General features: G+C 38.7%; 1 protein-coding gene across 1 annotated transcript in view; it reads right to left on the reverse strand.

Moving 5' to 3' along the window:
• Positions 1 to 24157, reverse strand: part of ANO2 (anoctamin 2) — a 198399-nt gene that overhangs the window by 26863 nt on the left and 147379 nt on the right. Inside the window, exons 15-19 of the mRNA XM_086610450.1 lie at positions 19993 to 20067; positions 14208 to 14409; positions 8126 to 8237; positions 6771 to 6828; positions 5818 to 5918 (exon numbers count right to left, since the gene is read on the reverse strand). Coding sequence (XP_086466576.1) covers positions 5818 to 5918; positions 6771 to 6828; positions 8126 to 8237; positions 14208 to 14409; positions 19993 to 20067 — 548 coding nt within the window. The remainder of the gene's footprint in view (positions 1 to 5817; positions 5919 to 6770; positions 6829 to 8125; positions 8238 to 14207; positions 14410 to 19992; positions 20068 to 24157) is intronic.

Below are 24157 nucleotides of genomic sequence, written 5' to 3' on the forward strand. Positions count from 1 at the left end.
AATTTATCTTTCAGAAATATGCATGACATTATTTTATACTTCTTTGCCTATGTGCCATATGAGTGAAAATCCAGACTAATTCCAGAGATGTTTTGTCAGAAATGTAAGCAGGGCTCCCCCACAAATTTTTCCCCCACAGCTTGCGATAAATCCTTTGAACTGGAGGTGTGTGGCCTGGAGACAGGAGTGTACAGGGAAATGGTAGGAGCTTTCATTTGTGCCTCCAGTTAAGCAGAACCGCTTTCTCAGACCCTAACTTAAGCAGCAGGGCGAGGCTAGCTGGCAAATACACTAAAGGCTTTGCGGGGTAGGTTTATTGCTTTGCTTTTGGATATACACTGAGCCACACAGGAACACTGTGTCACCACATAGCACAAGGCTCCATAGCAGCCTGGAAAAAACCACAGCGGCTGTACAATTTCTGCACGGACCAGTGTTTACAGGACCCAATCAGTTTCATCACCAGTATGGAGGAAATAGGGATTGGCAGACATTCTTAAAACAGATCTAGATTGCATCAGGTCCTGTCAGTCCCAGAATCACAAAGCTGCAATAATGAACAAATCACCTCCAGCCTTTGTTCCATGTGCAGCTAATAAGTAGCTCATAAGTCTGATGGTAACATTCTCAGTACTTTGGCAATACCTAGATATATTGGGGCTAACCAAATGTTTTTGGTACCCAGAACATCCAGTTTATGCAGTTTTAATAAAAGAGTGGGGACATTTAAAATGCTTCACAAGAAAGAATTAGACAGATCCTTACAAAGACATTCACCTCCTACATCATGCAAACCGAGCCATTTCAAGACACTAAAATTTCCTTTCCCCTCCTCTGCTTTTATGGCAATCAAGGGAACCTGTCTGTGACAGAGGTGATGTAGTATTGAGAGGGTAGGAGACTGGGGGCAGGATTTAAAACAATCAAAGAATTCCCAGGATGCTCTTCCAGCATATCCCAATTAATTTTCTAATGTGAGGGACTCCCAGAGGACAGTGAACAATAAGTTCAAGACAGTGCTGATATCTGTTCCAATAAAATTATATGAGCTATAAATGTCTCTCACATTTCCATGGGCAGATGAGACTGAAGAGCATCTCGTTGTCACTGTGCAGCAGCTGAGATAAAATTTGGGTGTGTTTAGATGTGAAGACTGTACATGTGTGATACAATCCTCTGGTTATAGCACCATGGAGTCAAGTTATGGAGTTTAATGCATACCCATAACTCCCCTGAGAACTCAGTAACTAAAACAATAGTTGTTGTTTTTAATGTTTATTTGGGAATACGCTAAATCCAGGGCTCAGTTACTCGGAACAATTTTTAATTTTTCATCTGGCTATCTATAAACCAGACATGAGGAGTGGCACCTTTAACCATTTTGAGTTAATCTTTGAAGATTGTTCTTTATTTTTATGTAATTTTTTAAAGGATCAACTAGCTGAAAGCAAGCCAAACTAATTCTTTCACAAAAAATGTACCTTTTTGTCATATCCAAGTATGTGAAGTTTCAGACCAAACAAAAACGTGTCAGAAAGTTAAAGGAACAGAGAATAGGGATTTGTACAGTGTTATTCTACAGCTATACAGCAGTAGGGAAATGGAAATGAGTTTTGCAGAACACTATAGCTGCACATATGATTGTGTTATTAAAACTGAGTAAGCTTTTTAAATGCGGTTGTGTGAAACCTGTTTAATTATTCAGATTAACATTTTTAAACAAAGTTGACAGACCACAATAATCAAAAGCTATTTTAGCTTCTTATTTCTGCATGCCAGGCAGCCCCACCAGTGAGAAGGAGGTAGGTTTACCCTTTCAGGATGAGTCTTCAAGAAGCTTTGTGCTGAAGAGGCACATGCAGCAAAGTTTCATAACCCTTCCAGCAGCCATATGAATCTGGACAGACAGAGAAAACTGTAGAACTGTTGAACAGCTATTATTTCTGGTCTTTTTGCGAGTGAATATCAAAAAATAAAGATACATTCTTGAGGAGATTGAATAGTATGAAAGAAGAATGAATGTAGGATCTGGGAGAAAGAAAATGAAGAACAGGTTTTTGTCAGAAGGCTATGTCTAGAGCAGTTAAAAACTGTGCTGCAGTTTCGCACAAGGGATTGGCACCAAACTGTTGTTTTAGATAAGAGGTGGGAGCATGATTTAATTATGCTGTTTGCAATTCCTAATGTAACCAATAAGCATCCCATTATGCATGATAAGCAGCATCTGAAGAGAGCACAAAATCACTACAGGAAAATGCCCCACCCCTGAAGAATCTGCAAGATTTTGAGAAAAAAAAAAACAGAGCAAAAAATATATGACATTAAGAATAATTTATTAAAGGTGAAAAGCAACATAAAATAGAATAGCTATGAAAGAATGTCTTTAAATTGCTTTTATTAACTCTTGGTATTCTCATCCCATATAGTTAAGTACATTTTGAAGTAAGTGATGGAAGCTGATGGTGCATAAAAAGGCCAAAATCATGGCCCCACTAAAGTCAACGGAAGTTTTGCCATTGACTTCAATAGGGCCAAGATTTCACCCTGAGGGTTTATCACCAAGGTCAAAGACAGAAAGTAATAAAATAATCACATGGATTTTTTTCAGTACGTTCAGAAAAACAAAACTGAAGAAAAGGAGACTTAAAGGAACTCTAGGTTAAGGCTTTCAAGCCCTGCAGCCTTTTAAGGTCAATTCCTGTGACAACAGTAAAAGAATTATGATACGTGACACATCTGAGTGAACTGTGGCATATTTACATCTGTTAAACTTGTGAATTCCAGCCCCACAGCACACACATTTCAATTGAAGAAGCCTTAGTTTTCCATAATTCAACTATTGTTGCATTTACCTATCTATTTTGATATTCTTGAGTGCAGAAATTGAAAAAGAAATCACAGAAAGATTTAGAAGACCAGCAAGTCACATCAGTTGTAGCTGTGCAGCAGTTTCTCGAGAAACATTGAAGGAAAAAACAAGGATGTGGCCCAATGATACTAGACAATGCAGGGCGGCCATCTGAAGTTTAACTCTGTAACTCCTCAGCCAGCACTGACCACGGATAAGCCAGAATGAAGACACTGAATGACGGTTCCCAGTTGCGGCAACATTTGGGGTGCTAGAGACATAATAGATGGCTGTTGCCTACAAACTCAGTCTATCATCTACTTAGTAGTATTTTTTGAGGGAAAGAGATAGCAAACGAGAGTAAGGCTTTGTGACGTTCTGCAAAATAATTAAAATGCTTTGGGTTTTATGGTGAATGAAATCAAAAGATTTTCTGCAAATAATCCTGAAATCGCAGGATTTTAATAAGGAAGAAAACTCTTGACCTGGGTCATCATATAACTTAGCAGAGAGACACTTCCATGTTACAGACGTATAGAGGACAGTTCCAGATTCTGAGGAACAAGTCACCATTTATCACAGTCCCTTCTGCCTCTCCACATGGGTAAGGCTGATTGCAGCACTTGTACTCTGCCCTCAGTTAAAACACAGGGAGCCAACAGAAGAATCTATGTTATTCATTTTGCCTCTCATCCCCTCCAAAGAGGCACAAGGTAAGGGGAAAAAAAAAAAATGCAGCTGCTGAAACTGGAGATAGAAAAGATTGATCTGTCTTTCTGCCACAGGAGAACTGTTCATCACAGTGCACAGTCTGTGCAAAAGTAGACACCAGAAAACAGAACAAGGACCCGATGAAGACAGAGATATCCTGGGAAGAACGGGAAGGACAATCAAAAACTTACTGGTAGAAAAAGGATGACCTAACAGAGGAGATGAGCTGACTGTAAGAGATTACCAAGGAAAACAGGTAGAAGAACAGAGAGAATAGGATACAGTAGGAAGTGAGATGAGAAGGCTGGAAGGCAGAGAGTGAGGGTATGTTTGTTTATACATCTGTCACATCTCCTAATAACGACATGTATGGACATGTAGATTACATGTGACACATAGACATTCCAGAACTACTGCTTGTGCAACACGTGCATGTTTGGAGTCCCTTTTGGTCTGGATTTATATGTGTCCAGTCCTCTGAAAATTGGATGGATAGGCTCTCAAAGTGTGTCTGTGTGCCTGTGTTTGCGGGGTGGATGAGGTAGATTAGAGTACTGTTAAGGTTCTAGTCCAAACCAGTAGAATGGTCCAGGAAGAAATAGAAGGCTAACTCTGATTTAATTAACTTAAGTGTTCAGTAAAGCACTATGCTTCTCCTGGTGCTAACAGGGCTGGTGAGAAGGGCCGAGCCCTACAGATATACACATGATTTTCTTGAGAACGCAGACAAGCAAAGGAAAACCAGATGTGCTTATTTCAGGATGACAAGATAGCATTGTGAATACTGAAATGAAGTATTTCTCTGGGAAGGAGAAGATGAAAGTATGTTTGGCTTTAAAGAGTTACTCAGTTTTAAAAATTGAGGCCACCGTAGGCTGTTGGCAGAAGGGTGAGGGGGAAGAAATGAGGGAGAAAAATGGGATGAAATTGTCACATTCTTGCACCAAGAGTTGTAGTGAGAGAATTGAGCAATAATTTAACAGGAATTTTCTGTTTGGACTGGATCAGTCTCTGCTTTCATGAGTCAAAAATAATAAATACTGTATTTCTAACGTCATAAAATCCCCATTAAAAAAGTCCAGTAGCAGTAAGTTTTTTGGAAGATGGGAAAAAAATCACACCGGGTTTACACTGACAAAGCTTTAAGCCTTCAACATGTCAGATATTTTGGGAATGATTTACCACTCTTTTTTCAAAATAAACTGTAAACTCAATGAGATGTAGACAGAAAACAGGCCTCCCTGTTGAACTTTGACACAAGAATAATGCAACCATCCATAACCCACATTTGATATGTTTGGAAAAAAATTTTTTTCTATTTAAATTACTTCCAAAAAAAGTTCTTGCTAGGAAAAGGGAGGAAAAGTGCTCATTTAAAAAATATTTCATAATCTTTAAGCATCACTCATCTTGGTTTCTAGTTAGCTTCTTCAAGGCCTTCCTTAGGGATGTGATCCAAATGCTACTGACACCAGAGCTGAAAGATTCTGACTAACTTAGCTTGCATCTAAGCCAGACTCTTCAGCTAATACAACATTTCACAGATCACTGCCACCAACAAGGATCATTCAGCTAACAGAAACAAGAGTAAACATCCCGAGAGGCAGGAGCAGGACATTTTCAGTGGATTCTCAGTGCCTGAAGATCCCCTTGGCGCTGGAGACAGACCAAGAGAGATTTGCTGTATTTGGAGCAGAGGACGTTGTGCACTAAGCATCCTGTGGCAGACAGCCACTGAGCAGCGTGTCAGCCTCTCTCCCATACTCTAGCTCCTGCATCATACTGTTATACAGGCACCTTAAAAATGTGTGGACTTCGTCTGTAAACCCGTAAAATAGTCATAGATCAAGTAATACATTTTAACATCTTTTATGAGCTATTGCTTTTCTCCATGCCATCTCTCCTCCACTTTATACTAATTTGTATTCAATACTGCTACCCTGAAAGCTTCTCTAAAACTTCCCAAGAGATCTATCATACCTTGCCTGTTTTCCCAGGTTTCTAAAATTAATTTAGATCAATTATTTAATGTATTCAATCACTGTCTTTAAGCCATTTACTGAAGATATAGCCAATTATTCAACATAAAATACAGCCAGATCATTTCATCACAACCCAAAATGTGATTTATCATCACGTTCAATTAGAATCCACTGAATGCAGTGGCAAAAGTCTCTTTCAGTTGAATAAGAATCAAGCCTTTAATTTACTGTGTCATAGGAATAACGTATGGTAATAGAGAAGGCAGGGATACATACGGGATTCCAATTTCAAACAGATTGTTTTGAATCAGTTGCTTTCCAAGCATAATGATGCTCAGCTGAATACAGAGTTCCATCAAACAGCCTCCTGGAGCACACTGTAATTAAACAAAACCGTAGAGTGTGAAGGGAGTAAGAGAATTAATTTGAAAGTACCCACTTGGGAGAGCTACCAATGTCTATATGTGCCCATCACCCCTGCCACCAATTTGCGAAGGAGCACAGAGCTCGTCGATCATTGCAATTCTATGCTTAACTAGGTATTTCATCGCCACTCATAAAACTGCATTATGGATCTGAAATAACTTACCGTGCCCTGGGGCTACTATATTCCCTTTTAAAATATTTACTATATAATCAATGTAATAAACATAATGCAGTATCACCAATACTCTTCCAATCTGATGTCTCCCAAGGGGGAAGAAAGTCTTCAATCTTACAAAGGCTTATGTGTAAGCTTTATTGTAAAACTTTGAGTACATCTGTTGATTTGCAAGGGAATATCCACAGCAGTTAAAGGAATTTTGAAAAAAAAAAAAAAAGTTTACAGGTTTAGCAAAACACGACTATAGCTTTTAGGCTACTAAAATTGCTAGGCTTCTAGTGATCTACAGAATAAGAAGTCAGATTCAACTTCTGGTTCTGCCGTAGGTTTCTGAAGGGTCTCAGTCAAATCATGTAATGTTTGTGCCTTAGTGCCCAGTTGTAAAGCATAGAAATGGTGAAACTTCACCTAAGAAAGACCATGAGGTACTCAAAACTGCGGAAAGAAAGAACATACAGGCACCTCAGGTGGAAAATTCAGGGTTTGTCTATTTACATTGAAGATTTAACATCTTGTTTTAACATGTTTTCTATTTTTGCCTTATTGCCTAGACTACACTGAAATATACTGTACATATATCTTTTTTTGTTAAGGATTTTTTTCTTTGAATTTCATATGTACTTACCTCTTCCATTCGATAGCCATCAAACACATAGACATAATGACCAGGACGGCCAACAAATCTGAAAGCAATAACAATATATGAAATAACATAAAAACAGGAAAAATGTTTACTTTAATACCATAATTGTCCATTCATATTATCTAAAATATTTCAGAACTAGCTACTTGAACATGACTTTTAAAAAATTCAACACCTATTCAACTTTGATCATGGGAAATTATTTCAAAGTAGTAGGCATCTAAAATGTTTTTCTATTACGTTCTGATGAAATAATTTTAATAAAACATTTTTCTGTACTAAAAAGTAATAATTATCTGCTTCTTTTGCTTAGAGATCACAAACGAAACTGCGAACACATATTCTAACTCACATTCTCTTGCATCTGAGTAATGACCTGAATAGAGTTATTTACTCTATTCTGTCAAGGTTCTTCTGACTAGGTGGGGAGAAATAGTGAGACCAACTTTATTATAACCATGTAACACACACAAAAAAATGGTTAAAAAAAATCGGTGATTTTTTCACTAATGTCTTACACTATTTACAACTGCTGGTAAAATGTATCATTAATTCTTAAATCAATGATGCTGAACAGGATTAGTGAAGAGTATAGATTAACAAACTTTACAGCCCTCAAAAGGAACAGAAAAATGGTATGAAACAGAATCCAGAGGATGTGTTAAACATTTTTTCCAAGGTTTGAGCAAACAATCATTTTAAGCTTCCCATTCAAAAGCATATGTTATACTGCGGATAACTGGGTCCCAAAAGACAGTAACCCTGAACCCATAGGAAGTCACACTTATTTAGCAGGACAGCTGAATTAGCTTTTTGGTCAATCAGTTCATTTGCCAAAACATGCAATTTCCAGTTGACTGTAACTATTTCTTAATTTAACTTGAGATGGGCAAATAGTGCAAAATGTTGAGAAAGTAATACAGAAAGTAGTTCCATAATTTTAAACGAAACAGGAAAAACTTTATTTGCTAAATAATGCTTCAAGGAAAAATGACTAAAATGTGGAAAGTGAAGACCATTGACTCATAACTTTTAACTAAAAGAAATTATCTTCTGAGGTGTGGATTATTCTTATTTTGGAAAGAAAACTAAAATGGTTACATTTCAGAACAATGCTCTATTTAGAAGGGAGACAGGACAGTACTCAACATCATGCCCTGCCATTCAAAAGCAGGCTTTAGACAATCCTGTTTGTAATATGTTTTTCATAGCTGGTGAAGGTGGCCAGTCCCAGACTTACTTAGGTGGCCCTTTGTGCTCATTTTTAAACACAGATCTACTAATATTAACACATATATATACAGTAAGTATCTATATGTAAAGGACATATATCTTACCTTCCTTTAAAAAAGGCAACATAAAAAATTGGTGCATAAGAGTTCACAAACTTCAGTAGGAATGCCTTCAAAATCAGTCTCTCCTCAAAGGTTTTCTCTGTTTTTGGTACCTCTAGGGGGTGGGGGTGGGGGAAGCAAAACAGATAAATCAATTAGCAAATATGTAAAGATCCCTAATATCCCTAAAACAAAACCAAACTGCAAACTTTGAGCTTATACTGTTTTTTCTTTTATAGTTTTACATTTCACCAATGCACACTAGCTCTGTCACTGACTCCTGATTTCCAGAAAGTCTTTTCAAATTTCGCAATGGAAATTGAAAATTCTTTGATATAAATATTAATAATGATAACATAATGAACTTGATTCTCTGATAGGCCTCTGACAGCATATCCCAAGTTGCTCTTCGCCGTCTATCCAATAGCCTGGTGGCAAAAAAACCCAAATAGATCCTGACACCTGGCCTGGACCTGACAATAGCTCATTTTTCCAGTCTCTTTCATTGCCTTGCTGAGAGACCTGGGCAGACCACATCACCTTCCCCTGCTTCAGGCCACATCTGTGAAATCTTAGCACAGACCTCCGCTGCCATTTACTCTGACGTCTATTATGTCATTAAATACATAATATCATTACATAGGTTTTATTAACATAATGTGTATATTAGGGTCAATACTCCATTTTAGTACTTTCAGTTTCAATACTCCATTTCAGTACTAGCATACTCTCCTACAGAACCTGTCCTGTGAAGACAGGCTGAGAGTTGGGGCTTTTCAGCCTGGAAAAGAGAAGGGTCCAGGGACACCTTCTAGCAGCCTTCCAGTACCTGAAGGGGGCCTACAGGAAAGCTGGAGAGGGACTTTTTACAAGGGCATGTAGTGATAGGACAAGGGATAATGGCTTTAAACTGAAAGAGGGTAGATTTAGATTAGATATAAGGAAGAAATTCTTCACTCTGAGGGTGGTGGAACACTGGAACAGGTTGTCCAGAGAAGTTGTTCTGGCCAGGTTGGAGGAGGCTTTGAGCAACCTGATATAGTGGCAGGTATTCCTGCCCATGGCAGGGGTTTTGAACCAGATGATCTTTAAGGTCTCTTCCAACATAAACCATTATGTGATTCTATGTTATTATTATTAATAACAGATAGATATTAAAAATTATTTATTTACATTATTCTCTACTAGCTATATCTGGAGTTTGAAAAAAAATAAATTAAACCTTGATACTCAAATTTTATTCCTTACTGATGAGGTTTTAATGCTGATGGCAATCTGACTAGGCTTTGGTGACACCTCCAAGCAGGGAGAACCATCATCCTCACTGTTATCCAATTCCCCTTGCAGAGCACTGTACCTGTTATGCAAGGACACCTGGGGGGCAGGGGAATTGCCAGGCAGTTATGCTTGCCACACCGAGCAGGGACCGTGTGCCATTGCCCCCTGTCCCCTAATTCCTCACATTCCCTGATCCCCTTTAACCTCTCCATTTCTTCTTTCAGCTCAAGGTGAGACCCCACCTCGAATACTGTGTCCAGTTCTGGTGTCCCCACCATAAGAGAGACATAGATCTGTTGGAGCGTGTTCAGAGGAGGGCCGCAAAGATGATCCAGGGGCTGGAGCATCTCTGCTATGAGGACAGGTTGCGGGAGCTGGGATTGAAAAGAGAACTTGAAAAGAGAAGACTTTGAGGGGACCTAATAGCTGCCTTCCAATACCTGAAGGGAACCTACAGGAAGGCTGGGGAGGGACTTTTTACAAGAGTGTCCACTGATAGGACAAGGGGAAATGGGTTTAAGTTGAAGGAGAACAGATTTAGATTAGATTTTAGGAAGAAATTCTTCAATACGAGGGTGGTAAGACTTTGGAATAAATTGCCCAGAGAAGTTGTGGATGCCCCCTCCCTGGAGGTGTTCAAGGCCAGGTTGGACGGAGCCTTGAGTAGCCTGGTCTAGTTGAGAGGCGTCCCTGCCCATGACAGGGAGGTTGGATTAGATAATCTCTAAAGTCCCTTCCAGCCTATGCCATTCTATGATTCTATGATGATTCTATGATACTCAATTGCAAAAAGCTGAAGCAGTAGAAGCGGCTTTAATGTTGTCCTGGTTTTATAAGTATATGTATATTAACATACATAAGTATATCAGTTACACAACTGAAATAAAAAAGCATTCATATTCTCGATTCACGAATGATGAAAGCAAAGTACAAAGACTTTCATCTAGAAGAGATGCCTTAAAAGCTTTTTTTAACTTTGTGAGCATAAGCCTTTTTTTATAAGATTGTTAATATGATTAACGCTAAACACAAGACTAAGTACCTTTCTGCATAAGGTATTAAGTGAATTGTTAATTGCCATGCAAAATAAATGCACATTTTTGCTAACATTTCTCCATTCACTATATATATTCTAGATTTCTAGACTTCTTTAGACAACTTGTAAAAATGTGTCTTAAATATTTTCAGTATTCATTACTCTATTCCCAGATATATTTCTAATTTCCATGGAAATTTCCTAGCAGTAGAGCACATAGCTGTAAGACAGAGGCTTTTAAAATTGTCAGTAAGATCTTCTTTTAAATATTCTATATGGGTTAAACTCTTGTATTGCCATGCTCATCCTGAGCTGTTAAGTACTGTGAGAGCAGATAATTTTACTGTGGTATGTTCTTGACTGAATTTCTGTAGCACAATGAAAGTGTGAAATAATAAGGTAGATCCAGAGCTCTGGATTCAAGGACTTCCTTAAAAATACTGTTGTACATTTTTGTTTTGGGGCACAGTTTAGGTGGTTTTGTTGCCTTGGGTTTTTTCTTAAAAAGGAAGCATGGTATTTATTTGAGCACTAAAGGAATAGCAAAACTTACGAGTCTCCACTGCCCAGCTTTATTTGTGATACTTCTAACTATATTTTCACAAAAGATCAACACACAATCTGATGAGCCCTAAGCCATCGTTCGCCTGTACATATAGAAAAGCTTAATTAAACCTTCAAAGGATTTGAACAATTTGTAGATGACCCCATAAGCTGGATGGATCCTCAGGGCTACAGCTCAGGGCAACAGGAATATCGAATAACAGTGGTGCAGCTTTTAATTTGAGGGAAAAAAATCCTAACCTTTTTCTTATAGAGAACTCCCACGAAGATGAGCTAAGCCTCTGGATGAAAATTTGCACACCATATATGGTTCCAGAGACTCACTCAGTGCTTCACTCCCTCCCCACGCTTAGATATACTATACCATACCAATAGAGGCATGCACAGAATTTGTCCTCTAGCTAGTGGAGTCTGCTACACAAGAAATGCATCCAGCTAGAATAGATGCATTAGTAAGACAGAAAACTTTCCCCCAAAAAATGATACACTTATAATATATGGTTGATTGTGCAGCATGTTACACTAAACTTGGGCAGCTGAAACTTTCCAGGTAAAGAATGAGCTGAGGTATCTGTGGCATGGTCCTTAGCTCACTGAAGGAGTTGCTGCCTTTATAAGGTATAAACATAAGTAGTAATGATTTTGTCCCCATTTGACTGGTTCTTCCTTGACCTGAGTGAAGTTACAAATGAGCAAATGGGCTGTAAGTCAAGTCTGACACTACCTGGTTACTGAAGATGACCTATTCAACCTGGGAATACCAGGATGTAATCTGCACTTCTGCTGGTCGGATCTGTGATAAGGGGGCATCAGTGCCCCGCTTTGCTGGGTCCACAAGAGGTGCATGGAATCCTAGTGCATCCTGTATGAGCTCTTTATATTGATTACAATGAAACTACTACGTTTTTCCCCTCTAAGCACCAATTCAGCAGGCATTGAGGCAGATTCATCACTTTGATCCTATGATGAATGTAATTGCTATTGGTGGTACTATTCTTATGCTTACAGATGTAATTTTCACTTGAACAAAGATACAAGTGTACTTGGGGTTGGAACAGAAACCTGTGCTGTCAAGAGCTGTTCCTCCAGCCCAACAAGTCAGTTCCTCAGTTTGTCAATTAACTGCAGTGTGGAAAGAGAATGTTTTGCACTGCTCAGCAAAGTGAAAGTTCGCAAGGTAGGGAGTATTCGTAAGCACGAATGCGTTGTAATTTTTTTAAACATTTTGATTGCATTTGGCATCTGAGCCTAGCACTGGAGAAAGCTGCCTGAATAAACTTTCTAACTTATGGAATTTGGAGCACTAGAGATTACTCAGACTGGATCCTTCTTAAACGAAACATCTGATGGATAATTAGGAATGCTGCCTAAATAAAGATAGTGGGATCATAAATAAATGCAAAGTAACAGGGGACAACAATCAGCAAGTAAGAAATTCTTGTTTCTTTCACTATTCAGAGTGGTGCAAGTTTCAAAAGGAGAGATTTTCCATCTGAGTGTCCCCTAAAGAGGCAATGGCAGTGGCTTGCACTTCCCAACTTTTGCCTAGAAACTGCCAGAGAGGAGAAGCCTCACCTTCACCTCTTCCTACTCTTTCCACACAGTAGTGTCATGCCTTAACAGTTGTGCCCTTTCTTACCGGGGCAGGTGCAGTGGACTGAATTTATTAGGTCACACACAGTTAGCAGCTCGTCGGTTGTATGAAAGCTGAAAATCTGGGTACAATTTTGGCCTGGACAGTAAGCCTGAGATTCCTTATGCCACTAGAACAGAATTCATTTGTGTAACCCTGCTACATTCTGCCCAAAGCTTCATGCAAAACAAATAAACAAACAAATTAACCCCATATGGTAGCATTTTGTGAAAATTAATTGCTTTGTCTTCGTTTCTTTCAAGTAATTTATGAACTTAATCTAAACTATCAGGCTGTCCTTACTGGTTAAATCACAGGACCATATTTCAAAAATTCAGAATTGGACCTCTATTATGACAACTACAAAACTTTACTTCATCGTGTTCTTCAAAAAATAAGACTAAAAGAGATGTTTTCACTTGTGACTTTGAAAGTGTCTTGAGAAAGCGAGAATACAAAATGCAAGTCTTAAGAGTTCCTAAGGTTTTAATCTGAAGTCTGCTGGCTCTACTGAGCTTGATATCACCACAGGTTTTACAGGGAGGGAATACGCAGTTTCAAATGACCGAGTCAGGCTCCAATTGTCAAAAAGTTTCTCATTTGGATGTTTAAGTCTAGATGCCCAAAACTGAGTTATAGCACTTGTCACAGTTAAAGGCATCTGTGGTTGCTAATTGATTTTCAGTGTTTTGAGTAACTGTCTTTATGTTCCTAGACTTCGAAGCATTTAGAATTAGAGGTGATGTATAAAAATGTGGGAAACAATACTTAATGACAGCTGTAAGAATCTCGTGTTAGGGTCCTATCAGTAAACATCTTTGGCCTAATTTATGTAACAAAACAAAACCCCAGCCTAAACCTCTATTAGTAAACATCGCTGGCCTAATGTGTGGAACAAAACAAAACCCCAGCCTAAACCTCTACAGTAGTCAAAGGAATGACTTGCCTTTAAAAGATTTAAATGCATTACCAGGCTTGTAACAATACAACATTAAAAAAAAAAATTAAAAAAAAATCCAATTCTTAACTGAAATGAACATTATTATGAAAATGTCCAGCCCAGACATGCCCCTATGATGGCAAAAACATCCTTTGAGTGCTAAGGACCTGGTAAAAATCACATCAGCAAAATAACATGGTAAACATTTGCCAGTGTAGCTTTGCCAGAGCCAGCAACATCTTCAAAACAACCCAATGACTTTCAGTAAACCAAGCTCCTAGAGGTAAAGACACATATCAAAATACATACCAGGTCAAAAATTCTCAACCATCTCCAGATAAGTAGATCTTGGCGCAGAGCCAATGCAATGCAGAAATACCAGCTGAGATCCTGTAAATAGCACAGCTGCGTTAACATGGCATTATGGCCAGGCTAATTAGTCCTATTAGTGGCACACTGCATGTTGTGGCTTAGACCCCTAGTTCATAGAGGCATGTCTGAGCATCTCACCCCATAGGCCTGAATATTTTCACTGGCACTCTGCAGTGGGGAATATTCCTGTTAGAAGCTCCTTGCATACTCTCGTGTCAATACACGCAATGTACTAATGAGGAATGTGGTGAGATAGTTTTACCAATTTCTGTCAGCCACTTGGCAACAGCTCCATAAATTTCATCAAGTATAAGTATCACAACGAGGTTAATGATGACAGCAGTTGCGGTCACAGTCACTCGAACATTTGACCTGGTTGTCTCGTTTGTGCTGAACGACAAAGCTGCTGCTGTTGTGATTCGGTACACGATCACACCAAACACTGCTGAAAACGTCAGCATAATCTGTAAAGAAATGTATAGAGAGGTTAGTTCAAATTTGATAGCATTTAAGCTTTGACTGATATGTTGTTCCAGGAATTGGGATTGTGTGGTCGTTTCTTAGAACAATAATACAGGGATAATCAAATTAAATTGTGAGAATTCAAAACTCTCTAACAAGGACATAATGAAGAAAACAAATGCAGAACTCTGAAACAGCACAATTGCTGAAGACGTGCATGTTCTCTCTGATTAAAGCTCCACACATTATTGATGCAGTATTGGTGAAACTCCAGCAGTTCGGGTTCAAATGCAAGTATTAAGCAAGGTCTTTTATCTGGGAATAGGTTCAGATGGCTTTGACTGAAGGGCCTACGAGCACGTGCAGTCAAGTAAATAGGCTTTACTGGCTGAAACAGCTTTACCTCTGTGCAGCAGAAGTGGCACCTTAGTCTTCAGCTGATTTTGCTCAACTCTTGCAACAAATTAAAAAAAAATTAAAAATAAGTGTTGCCTTTGCTATTATTCTTTTGAGACTGACCTGAACAGGACTACTAAGGTTTCACTTTACATTTCTGCTCCAGAAATCAGTTGGTATCCTGGCATTCTTCATGGACTGGCTTTGACCCATGAGATGAGGAAAGCCAGCCCTGCTACTTAAGGTCAAGTTCCCACAAGAAGAATTTGAATTTCACAGGGCTGTGGTATTCTAGTTTCAAAAAAAAACAAAACAACACTCTACAATGAAAAAAAATCAATAAAATAACAATAAAACCCCAGTAAATTTTCATTGACATGGCAGGAAAAAGGGAGAGGGTACGTTTTCCTCTTTCATTTTTGCCTTTGGCAAGAATTCCAACGTATATTCATTATTTTAGGTAAAACATCTTGAGATCCTCAGATGAAAGAGACTACCTACATGTGAAAGATTAGACTATTGCAATTATTCCAATGAGCCTAAGGGCCCAGATTCACAATGCAGGTTAAAGGAAATTTAACCATTCATTTTAATGACCCAGCAATAGTTTATTGAATTCCTGTATATAGAGGAAGGTTGCCTTATGAAAAAGTACCACTGCAAAAGAACAAGAACAAGAATCAGAGCTATATTAAAATTGAAGATGAAAACTGGGCATATCTAGTTTTAATTGAGAACTAGTAAACATATTGAAAAATAACTATTTGGAGAAACTCCTGGAGATATCAGATGAAATTCGCAAATAGATTTTGAGAGAAAATAATGATAAAATACTAGATTTAGTAAAACATCTAATTTTTACTTTTAAAGAAATATTTCATTAATTTTAAATGAAATGTAGGTGAAAGATGAGTTTTTGCTTCATGCTAATACTTTCATTCAAATACTGGTCTAAAGAAAAAAGTCTAAAGACAAAACACTTCAAATGAAAACATTTCAAATGGCATAAAATATTATTTCCTTTTCTTTTTCAGTTTTCATTGTGTTGAGAAAGCAGTTCTAATTTTTCTGCCTATTTTTATCTTTTTCTTTTGACATCCTTACCAAACATGCAGACTAAATCTGATTCATGTTGAACTATCTGCTTAGCTCTTACTGTGACAGAAGTGGTGCAGGAACACAAAGATCAGAACTTTTTCCTAACTCCTCCATTGCAGAAGCAATCAATAGAGAGTAATATCCCCAATAAAGAGAGAAAACAAAAAAGCATCACCTGGTAGTAATCTAATTCACCTTCCACCTCTACAGTCACCTTAAACTCTTTTCATTTTCTTAGTCTGGGTCATAGATTCCTTCCTGTTAATCACCTTCCAAATATCTTTTTTTCTGTTTCTTTACCCCTTGGATTTCTTTGAAATTTTCAGTATGGTGGTGGACAAGGAAAACCAGCAAAGTGAACTTGTATGTATCTTTCTGGAGATGATGCGCTCTCTGGGCCTCCATAGACACCTTTCTCCATCACGAGCTTCCACTTAGAAAAGATATCTTAACAGTACAGGAAGAAGAGTCATCAAGGACAGTCATCACTAAACAGAGAAAGAGGAAATTTCACATCATGGAAGCTGAATAGCAAACTCTTAAATCTGACCAAAGGATGATTACCAGAGGATGAGATACTATCAGAGGCTTATACTATCACGATCTTTTAAATTCATGCAATGCCGCAGCAAGATATACAAAGTTACCCCCAAAATATGTTTTGTTTGTTTAAAGAACAAAGGTATTGGTGTTGCAAAAGCATCAGGGCTTCAGAAACTCCTCGGTTGGCCAGTTGTTTTTAAACATCTGCTTAGACACAGATGGAAAACCACTCCTTTAGGAGTCTTCATTAGCTGTGCAACGAGCAACAACAACAACAAAAAATTAGGAGGGCTTGTAGGAATGCATAGTAACTGAGAGCATAGTTCTCACTCCCCAGACGATCACTGAGAGGGAGCGTTTCCTGTATCTTCACAGCATTTCTCCCATTCCTCACAATACCTCTTTTGCCCAAATTCCTGATCACTTTTGGTCACTTTTCATTCAGGTGCTTACTTTGGGTTTTGCTGTCATTGACAACTTTCCATCTGGGCAGTTCTATCCCCTACTATGGTGGACAGTTTCTTCACTTAATATCTAAACTAGTCTGACAAGGACTGAATTGCTTAGAAACAGATGTGAGAATTGGCTGCAGAAAAGGTCACCTACTGAGCCTGGTATGAATGAAGACAAACAGGAAAGCATACTAGATCTGAGAAGGAAGCTATAAAACCCCGTGGGCTAGACTGATACTTTCATCCAAGTAGGATAACAATTTAATGTCCAAATAGTTCTTTGGCTCCCCAGTGGGGCTATTCTAGAGTCAAGTATTATGCCATGTGAGTAAGAATAGGGCAATAGGGTCCAAAAGAAGGAACAGGCTGAATTCTTGTGCCATGACATTAACTGGTTTTCTTCCTCTGACTGAACCAAACACAATGAACCCAAAGAAAGGCTCCAGTGATGGCATTGCTCCATGCCTTCCTGCTCTCTTCCAGCAGCTACCAATGTTTTCATCACATGGAAATCTTTGCCACAACATGTACCTTCTAAATGTGGAGTTTCTAAACTGTTACATATGCTATTACTAATCACACACAAGCCAAACTTGTATGTGCCCAGCTGAGCCTAGACCTCCTGCTGCCACGGCTCTTACTGGGCAAAAATAAGACTTATGAACTTCTGTTCTAAAGTCTCTGCAAAAGACATTGCTTAAGTCAAGGTTGGATCTTCTGCCTCCTCCGCAGTCAAGTGAGGCTTTGTGTACAACAAAAGAGCTGTGACCAGATTTTAAATCACCTGTAAATGTATAAAATAATCCTTGGAATTATTTGGTGGTGTAAAACACCAAGACTGATTGGGAAGAGAACCATTTTTTTCAAGCTGCGTTTTTAAAGCAACAGATAGCATACCTAGCTTAATAAAGACAGAAGAAAAAACAGAAGGAAAAAAATATAATGCAGTTCTTGAAAGAGGATTCACAAAATGAAGCACACAAAAGAAGAGCGCAAATAAAAAATAAAGAGAAAAGGTTTTACAATAGGAAAACCGCTAACAGCTTCAAGAATCATCAGGGGAAGTATGGCATGTAAAGCCGGGAGAAGGAGGGACAGAACACAGCAGCATCATTCTATAGCAAGTGTAGATATCGTCATGGAAAATACCTATGGGTTTGTGCCGCCAGACCCTTTGGGCCTGGAAAAGGTAGTATGAAGAATTCAACAATCACTTCTGCAGCACTAGAAATTGCAGCACATCTGTGTGTGTATCTGTGTCTGAGTCTTCTGTGACTGTGTGCTGTATACATGCACACACACACACATAAATTCAAGATTTCATCACTTATTATGTATGTAGTGCTTACAGTTAAAAAAACTATTCTGTGTGAATAATAACGGAGGTAGATGAGACCAATTTAGTTTCCTCAGTCTGATGCTATTACACAGGCTGACAGTAAACTTTAGTGCGGTGTTTCCAATTCCTGTTTAACTAATCTAGCAGAAAAATAAGAAACATTACTTACAGTAAAATGTAGATTGTAATCTCTGCATGAGAAAGTGGAGCTGGCTCTCCCTCACCAAGAGCTGACTAGAATTTCATGCATGGTTTGTAAGTTGTCTTCTGTAGGTGCTTACATCTTACTAATGATCAAAATATTCTAAAAAAATCATTGTGGCCACTTCTTCAAATGGTGAAAGCCAGCACAGTTCCACTAGTCACTAAGAGAAGTTGAAGAACTGGAGTTCTACATTTTACCTTTATCAATCTCTCTGAGACGTTACAGCAAGCAGGGAGTGTAACACATAGGCTGTGGCTCAGGAAAGCACTTTAAGCTCATGCTTAGGCGAGATTTAAACATGTGGTTAAAGTCAAGAGCACATGTAAGCACCTTGTCTACAAAAGAATGACTTGTAAAAGCTAAATCGGGGCTACATGCTTAGTCATACTCAGTACACTGTTTTAAGCAAAGTCCCAACTGATGCCAGTTAGAGGTTCTGTCTAAAAAGTGAATGCTTTGTATGGCCTCAGGATCATAAACTCACTCAAAATGTTCTAAGTACATACATATATATATGAATGATATACTTAATATGTACAGAAAGTAGGCTTAATATACAATACATATAACTTTATAAATATAAACACTTGTATTTATGAAAACACAGACATTAATTTGACTTCCATGTGAATACAGAATATTTTTGACTGTCAGAAAAAGAAATAAAATCTTCACAGGGCATTTGTTGCAGTATATGCAGATTCCAGTATATTCAAAATATACTTAGGTATTTTAAAATAATTTAGACCCTAAGTAAATGTCCCATGCCAGATGCTCCTGTGGTGTAAACCAGCATATTTCATTGCCAGTTTAAACTGGCTCTAGATGTGAATACGTGCTTTCATTCAGTAATTTCAGTAACCAGAGGGATAACAAGATCCTTGACAATGTAATTTCAGGTTTGTTAGCCAGGCTTTCCTATTGCTGTTTACAAAGGCTAGCAGCTTGATGGTGTGTTTATAGCAGTTTGGAAATTTTGCTGGGACACTGGTGTCCACACTTTACAGTTAACTGACCTGCACACCTTATTCTTCTTCTCAAATGAGGATTGTATACCATGGTCTTCCTTGGCTACAGTATAGACTATCCTTGAATGTGTGTTGGACACACTTCTCAGCAACGCGTTTGTTTAACCTGTATGTCATCTATTCAGTAAGCTCAGCGCTTCTGAACGTCATTCCGACAGAGCGTATGCAATACTGCGCACGCAAGCAAACACACAGTGGACTTCCCTCCATCAGATAATGGAGGACAGAGCAGAAAACCTGTGGGAGGGACAGCATCTAGTAACGAGCTGCTGTCATTACAGCAAGTCATCCAGCCAACAGCCCTCTCACAAGCAGCCTTTAGAAAAAGAGAATAAAGCTGGAGGTAGGCACTTGAGCTCTATGAGTCTTCCTAGTAGGACACGTATTTTTCACAATCTGTAGGTTATAACCCTAGCTTTCTTCAAATTTTTAGCATCTTTGGGAACACTAATTCAGGATCCCACTCAGGATGCTCATTGCAAAGTTTCTCACACTTAAATGTGCAAAAATGCAGATTACATTACCATAAATAAAATTAGTCCAAAGTTTGCTGCATATCCAGGCATACGGTCACTCCATGTCAGCTTCTCCTTTTCACCCTGCAGCAAAACACAAAGATAAAATAACAGAAATTACAGAACTGTGCAGTAACAAATATTAGAGATAGTAAGATCCGTTATTGAAAAATATTGTCAGTTCCCCTACTCTTGCTGTAATTTTGGAGGTGATTGTAAGATTTAGAACACTGATATTTTAAAGTAGACTTTAATTTGAGACAAAAGAGGGTAAGAGTGTAAATAAGACATATAGAAAATGTCTGCAAAAATGTCATATGTAACTATGATTTTAACATTTCAAAAAATACATTCAGCTCTTAATAAATTCCATTGTATCAAGAGAAAGTCCTGAGATTCACCTTAATTTACATTCAGGCAAAGCAAAATTCAACCATTTATTTTCAACTGCTTCTTGTAAAACTTCAGAAGAATGGTGCTCGAGACAGAAATCATGATAGAATGCTTACTTCCATTGAACCCATATTTTTTGTCTAATGGTTACCTTGGCCAAGCGTGGCCCCTAAAACAGTTCTTGCAAAGACACCCCAATCCTTCTCCCGGTACTTGGTCTATAGAAGAGAGAAACTACAAAGGCAAGCCCCCTCTGTGATCTCTGCTGTCAACCTTATTTTTTTCACGTGCAAACAGCATCTCTCTCTTCATTGCATAATTTAAAGCAACTGTGATCAGTGAAATCTAGTATGTTTTTACTCTCCCCACACAAACCTAACTCTATCTCTCGCAACATGTACATCCAAAGAAGATATTTGAAAGTGGATTTATATAAGAAATATGATTCCTGCCTCTCAAAATAGGTTTCTTAAAATAATAATAAGGTCATTACTTTGTTTAAGTTAAACTAAAACTATATAATGAAATTAACTAAAGACACAGAGCCAGCTGCTGTTTGCACTTCTGTGAACCACTGTTGCTATCCCAGAGACTAGTACTTCACTGACATTGGAGTTAACCCAGAGTTATTCTGAATTTAAATGAATTTGAATCAGATTAGAATTCAGGTCAAAGGTTTGAAATAAACAATTTCTAAGGTACAATTGTCCTCAGATAAAAATTAAAATCTGGGAGTACTTTGCCTTTGTAAAAGGCTTTCCCAAAGTAACACGAGGAATACAGTATATACTTCATGTGTAGAAATGCAGCTGTGAATTTTCTCATGGAGTTTACTGGGATGTGGAATTAGACCGAAGACATGATCCTGTTTACATATCCATCGCCATTGTGGTGGTGCCTCAAACACTGTTGGAAGTAGTATTACTCAGCATCTCCTCTTCTCAGCTCAGCTGTTCAAACAGACAAGTTAAGCATGTCTCCTTTGGGAGAATGTTGGCAGGACTGGGTCATAGCAAACCCAAGCAGAAGCACAAATAATTTGGCCCAATGCATGCAGTGCATAAATACTCCATACAGTACATAAATGGAGTTCATCATTTAGCTGGAAGGCTACTTTAAAAAGCATTTCTGTGAAAGCACAGATGCATTTCATGTCATTTTGGCTTTTACCACTCAGCAACTATAGGGGACATAAAGAAGGTCTAAGTGATTATACTCCAAGAAGGCCTTAAGGATACCAAATCTAGCAATTTCACTAGGGGAAAAATAGCAAAGAAGCAAAACAGCAGAATGAGTTAATGTTAGCCAAGGCAGTTAAAGGAAAGAAGAAAATCTTTTATAACCTTACTGATGTGGAAAGAGAAAATTGTGATTTATACAAAAGAGCCAAGAAGAGGCAAAAATGACCAATAAAATTACTTCAAAAATCTCTCTAGTAGTAAGAATTTTGGAAAATAAAAAATCATAATATCAAGATCAAACTTTCACGTACCATGAATCATGCTTGCCAAATCCTGAGTGGCAAAATGAGTAAGCTTTTTCATGTTGTGAGTTTTTTTTTGTTCAATATTTCTGGTGATGTAAGACATTTACTATATTTTGAAACTACAGTCCGGATTCTGACACAATCTACTGGTTTTCTAAGTACAGAAAAATATCATGTGCTGGAAGACTCCTGATAATACCTCAGTAACTTACAACTAAGAAATCAGAGAATACCTTCAGAAACAGTTGTCCATTATGAAAAAGAAATAGCTATTTGCCCTGTTTGCCTTACCCTCTTTGGTGTTTTGGGGTTTTTGGTTGTGTTTTGGTTTTCTTTTTTTTTTAGTAAGATAGAACTGGATAGTTACAGGAAAGAAGAAAAACTAGGAAAATTGAGCAATGATTGACATGTACTTTTAGAGGTGAGTATCAGAAGCTAAGACATGCCTAAGCATTTTTAGGCATTAAGAGAAAGTAGGATTAATCCACTTAAGGGTCCCAACTTCAGGAGAGTTTAAGGACTATAGTTATTACAGCATTTGCCCTCTTTAATCTCAGCATGTGTGTTAAGAGCACAGAGGTATTTAGCATCACCAGTCATTTTGGAAGCCCTAGGTTTAGCACCTGAAAACTTATTTTACACAAGTTACTACTTTTCAAAAGGACTTTGTGTCTGACAAGTTCCATAAAATAAGTTCTTGGGATAAAGATTTAGAGGCATAACTGATTCTTAAAATCTTGATTTTTCACTGAGAATAACTAAATGAAATACGGACTTCTTAAAAAAAAAAATTACCTTGCTGAACAGGACAAAAATTGTTCTTTCTCTTGTGGTGGGTTGACCTTGACTAGTTGCCAGATGCCCACCCATCCTCTCTCTCACTCTCCCTCCTCAACAGGATGGATGGAGAAATGAAGATGAAAAAGCTTATGAGTTGAGGAAAAGACAGGAAGATATCTTACCAATTGCTATCACAGTAAACCAGATTCGAATTGGGGAAAATTAATTTAATTTATCACTTTTTAAAATAGATTCGGATGGTGAGAAATAAAAACAAAACTAAAAACTCTTTCCGCTTCACCTCCCTCCCAACTTCTTCCCAAGGCCAAGTTCAGTCCTTCACTCCTGACTCTTCTACTTCCCTCCACAAGTGGTGCAGGAGGATGGGGAATGGTGGGTTATGGGGTCAGTCCATAACAGGTCTTTCTGCCACTCCTTTCTCCTTACACTGTTCCCCTGTTCCAGAGTGAGTCCTTCCATGGTCTGCAGTCCTTCGGGATAAACCTGCTCTAGTGTGGGCTCTCCAGAGGCTGCAGTTTCTTCAGGAATTACCCACCCTCTCTGGCGTGAAGTCCTCCACAGGTTGCAGTGTGAATATCTGCTCCATGGTGGCCCTTTCCGTAGGCTGCAGGGAAATATCTGCTCCACCGTGGTTTCTCCAGGGGCTGCAAGCTCTGCTCAGGCATCTTGAGCACCTCCTCCCCTCCTCCTGATCTCACTTTGTTGCTCACAGGGCTCTTTCTCACACTTTTTCCTCTTCCTCCTCACTGCCAGGCAGCATTTTACCCCATCTTGCAGGCACTTTCCCAGAGGTGCCACCATCTTGCTGAGGGGCTCAGCTGTGCCCTGCAGTGGGTCTGTTGGAGCTGCCCCAGCCACTCCTCACAGAAATCTATCCCTGCAGCCACCGCTACCAGTGCCTGGGCACCAGCACCCAATACATCTGTGGTGTTGGTGCAACGGCATAAAGAAATTCACGTTTGCTTTTGGACACTGAACAAGGCGATGCAGGTTGACCAGAGCTCAGTGGAGTGACAGGCACTTCAGCAGCACTTTCTCAGCCTCTTCTTGCAATGAATGACACAAAGGAGGAAATTAGGAAGAGAGAGGAGAGGGTGACCATGGGAAAGGACAAGTGGGTAAAGGAAGGAAGAGAAGATCAGCACGCCATCTAGTCAGCTTTCTCTTTCAGGCATGTGCTTCCTTTAATCTTAGGTGACTTTGCCATGAGTTTGCCATTCTCTGTAGCACTCAGCCAAAGGGACATCTGAACAACACGCCTGAGTCGTTACGCCATTATGAGAAGAAAGAAAAAACTGGACGAAAACATTACTGAGTTACATAGACAACATACATGGCGCAAACCAAATTCTGAAATCTAAATCAATATAGCAGGCAGCTGAAAGCTGCTTTCTGTTACAGCCTTTGCTAAGAAAACCAAATCTGTAAATTCGCTTGGTATTTTCTATCGCACCTGATTCTACTCTCTGGCAATAGTGCCATCTAGCCGCTAAA

Source organism: Tauraco erythrolophus, chromosome 4, assembly GCF_009769465.1.
Source record: "Tauraco erythrolophus isolate bTauEry1 chromosome 4, bTauEry1.pri, whole genome shotgun sequence".
NCBI classification, from domain to species: Eukaryota; Metazoa; Chordata; class Aves; order Musophagiformes; family Musophagidae; genus Tauraco; species Tauraco erythrolophus.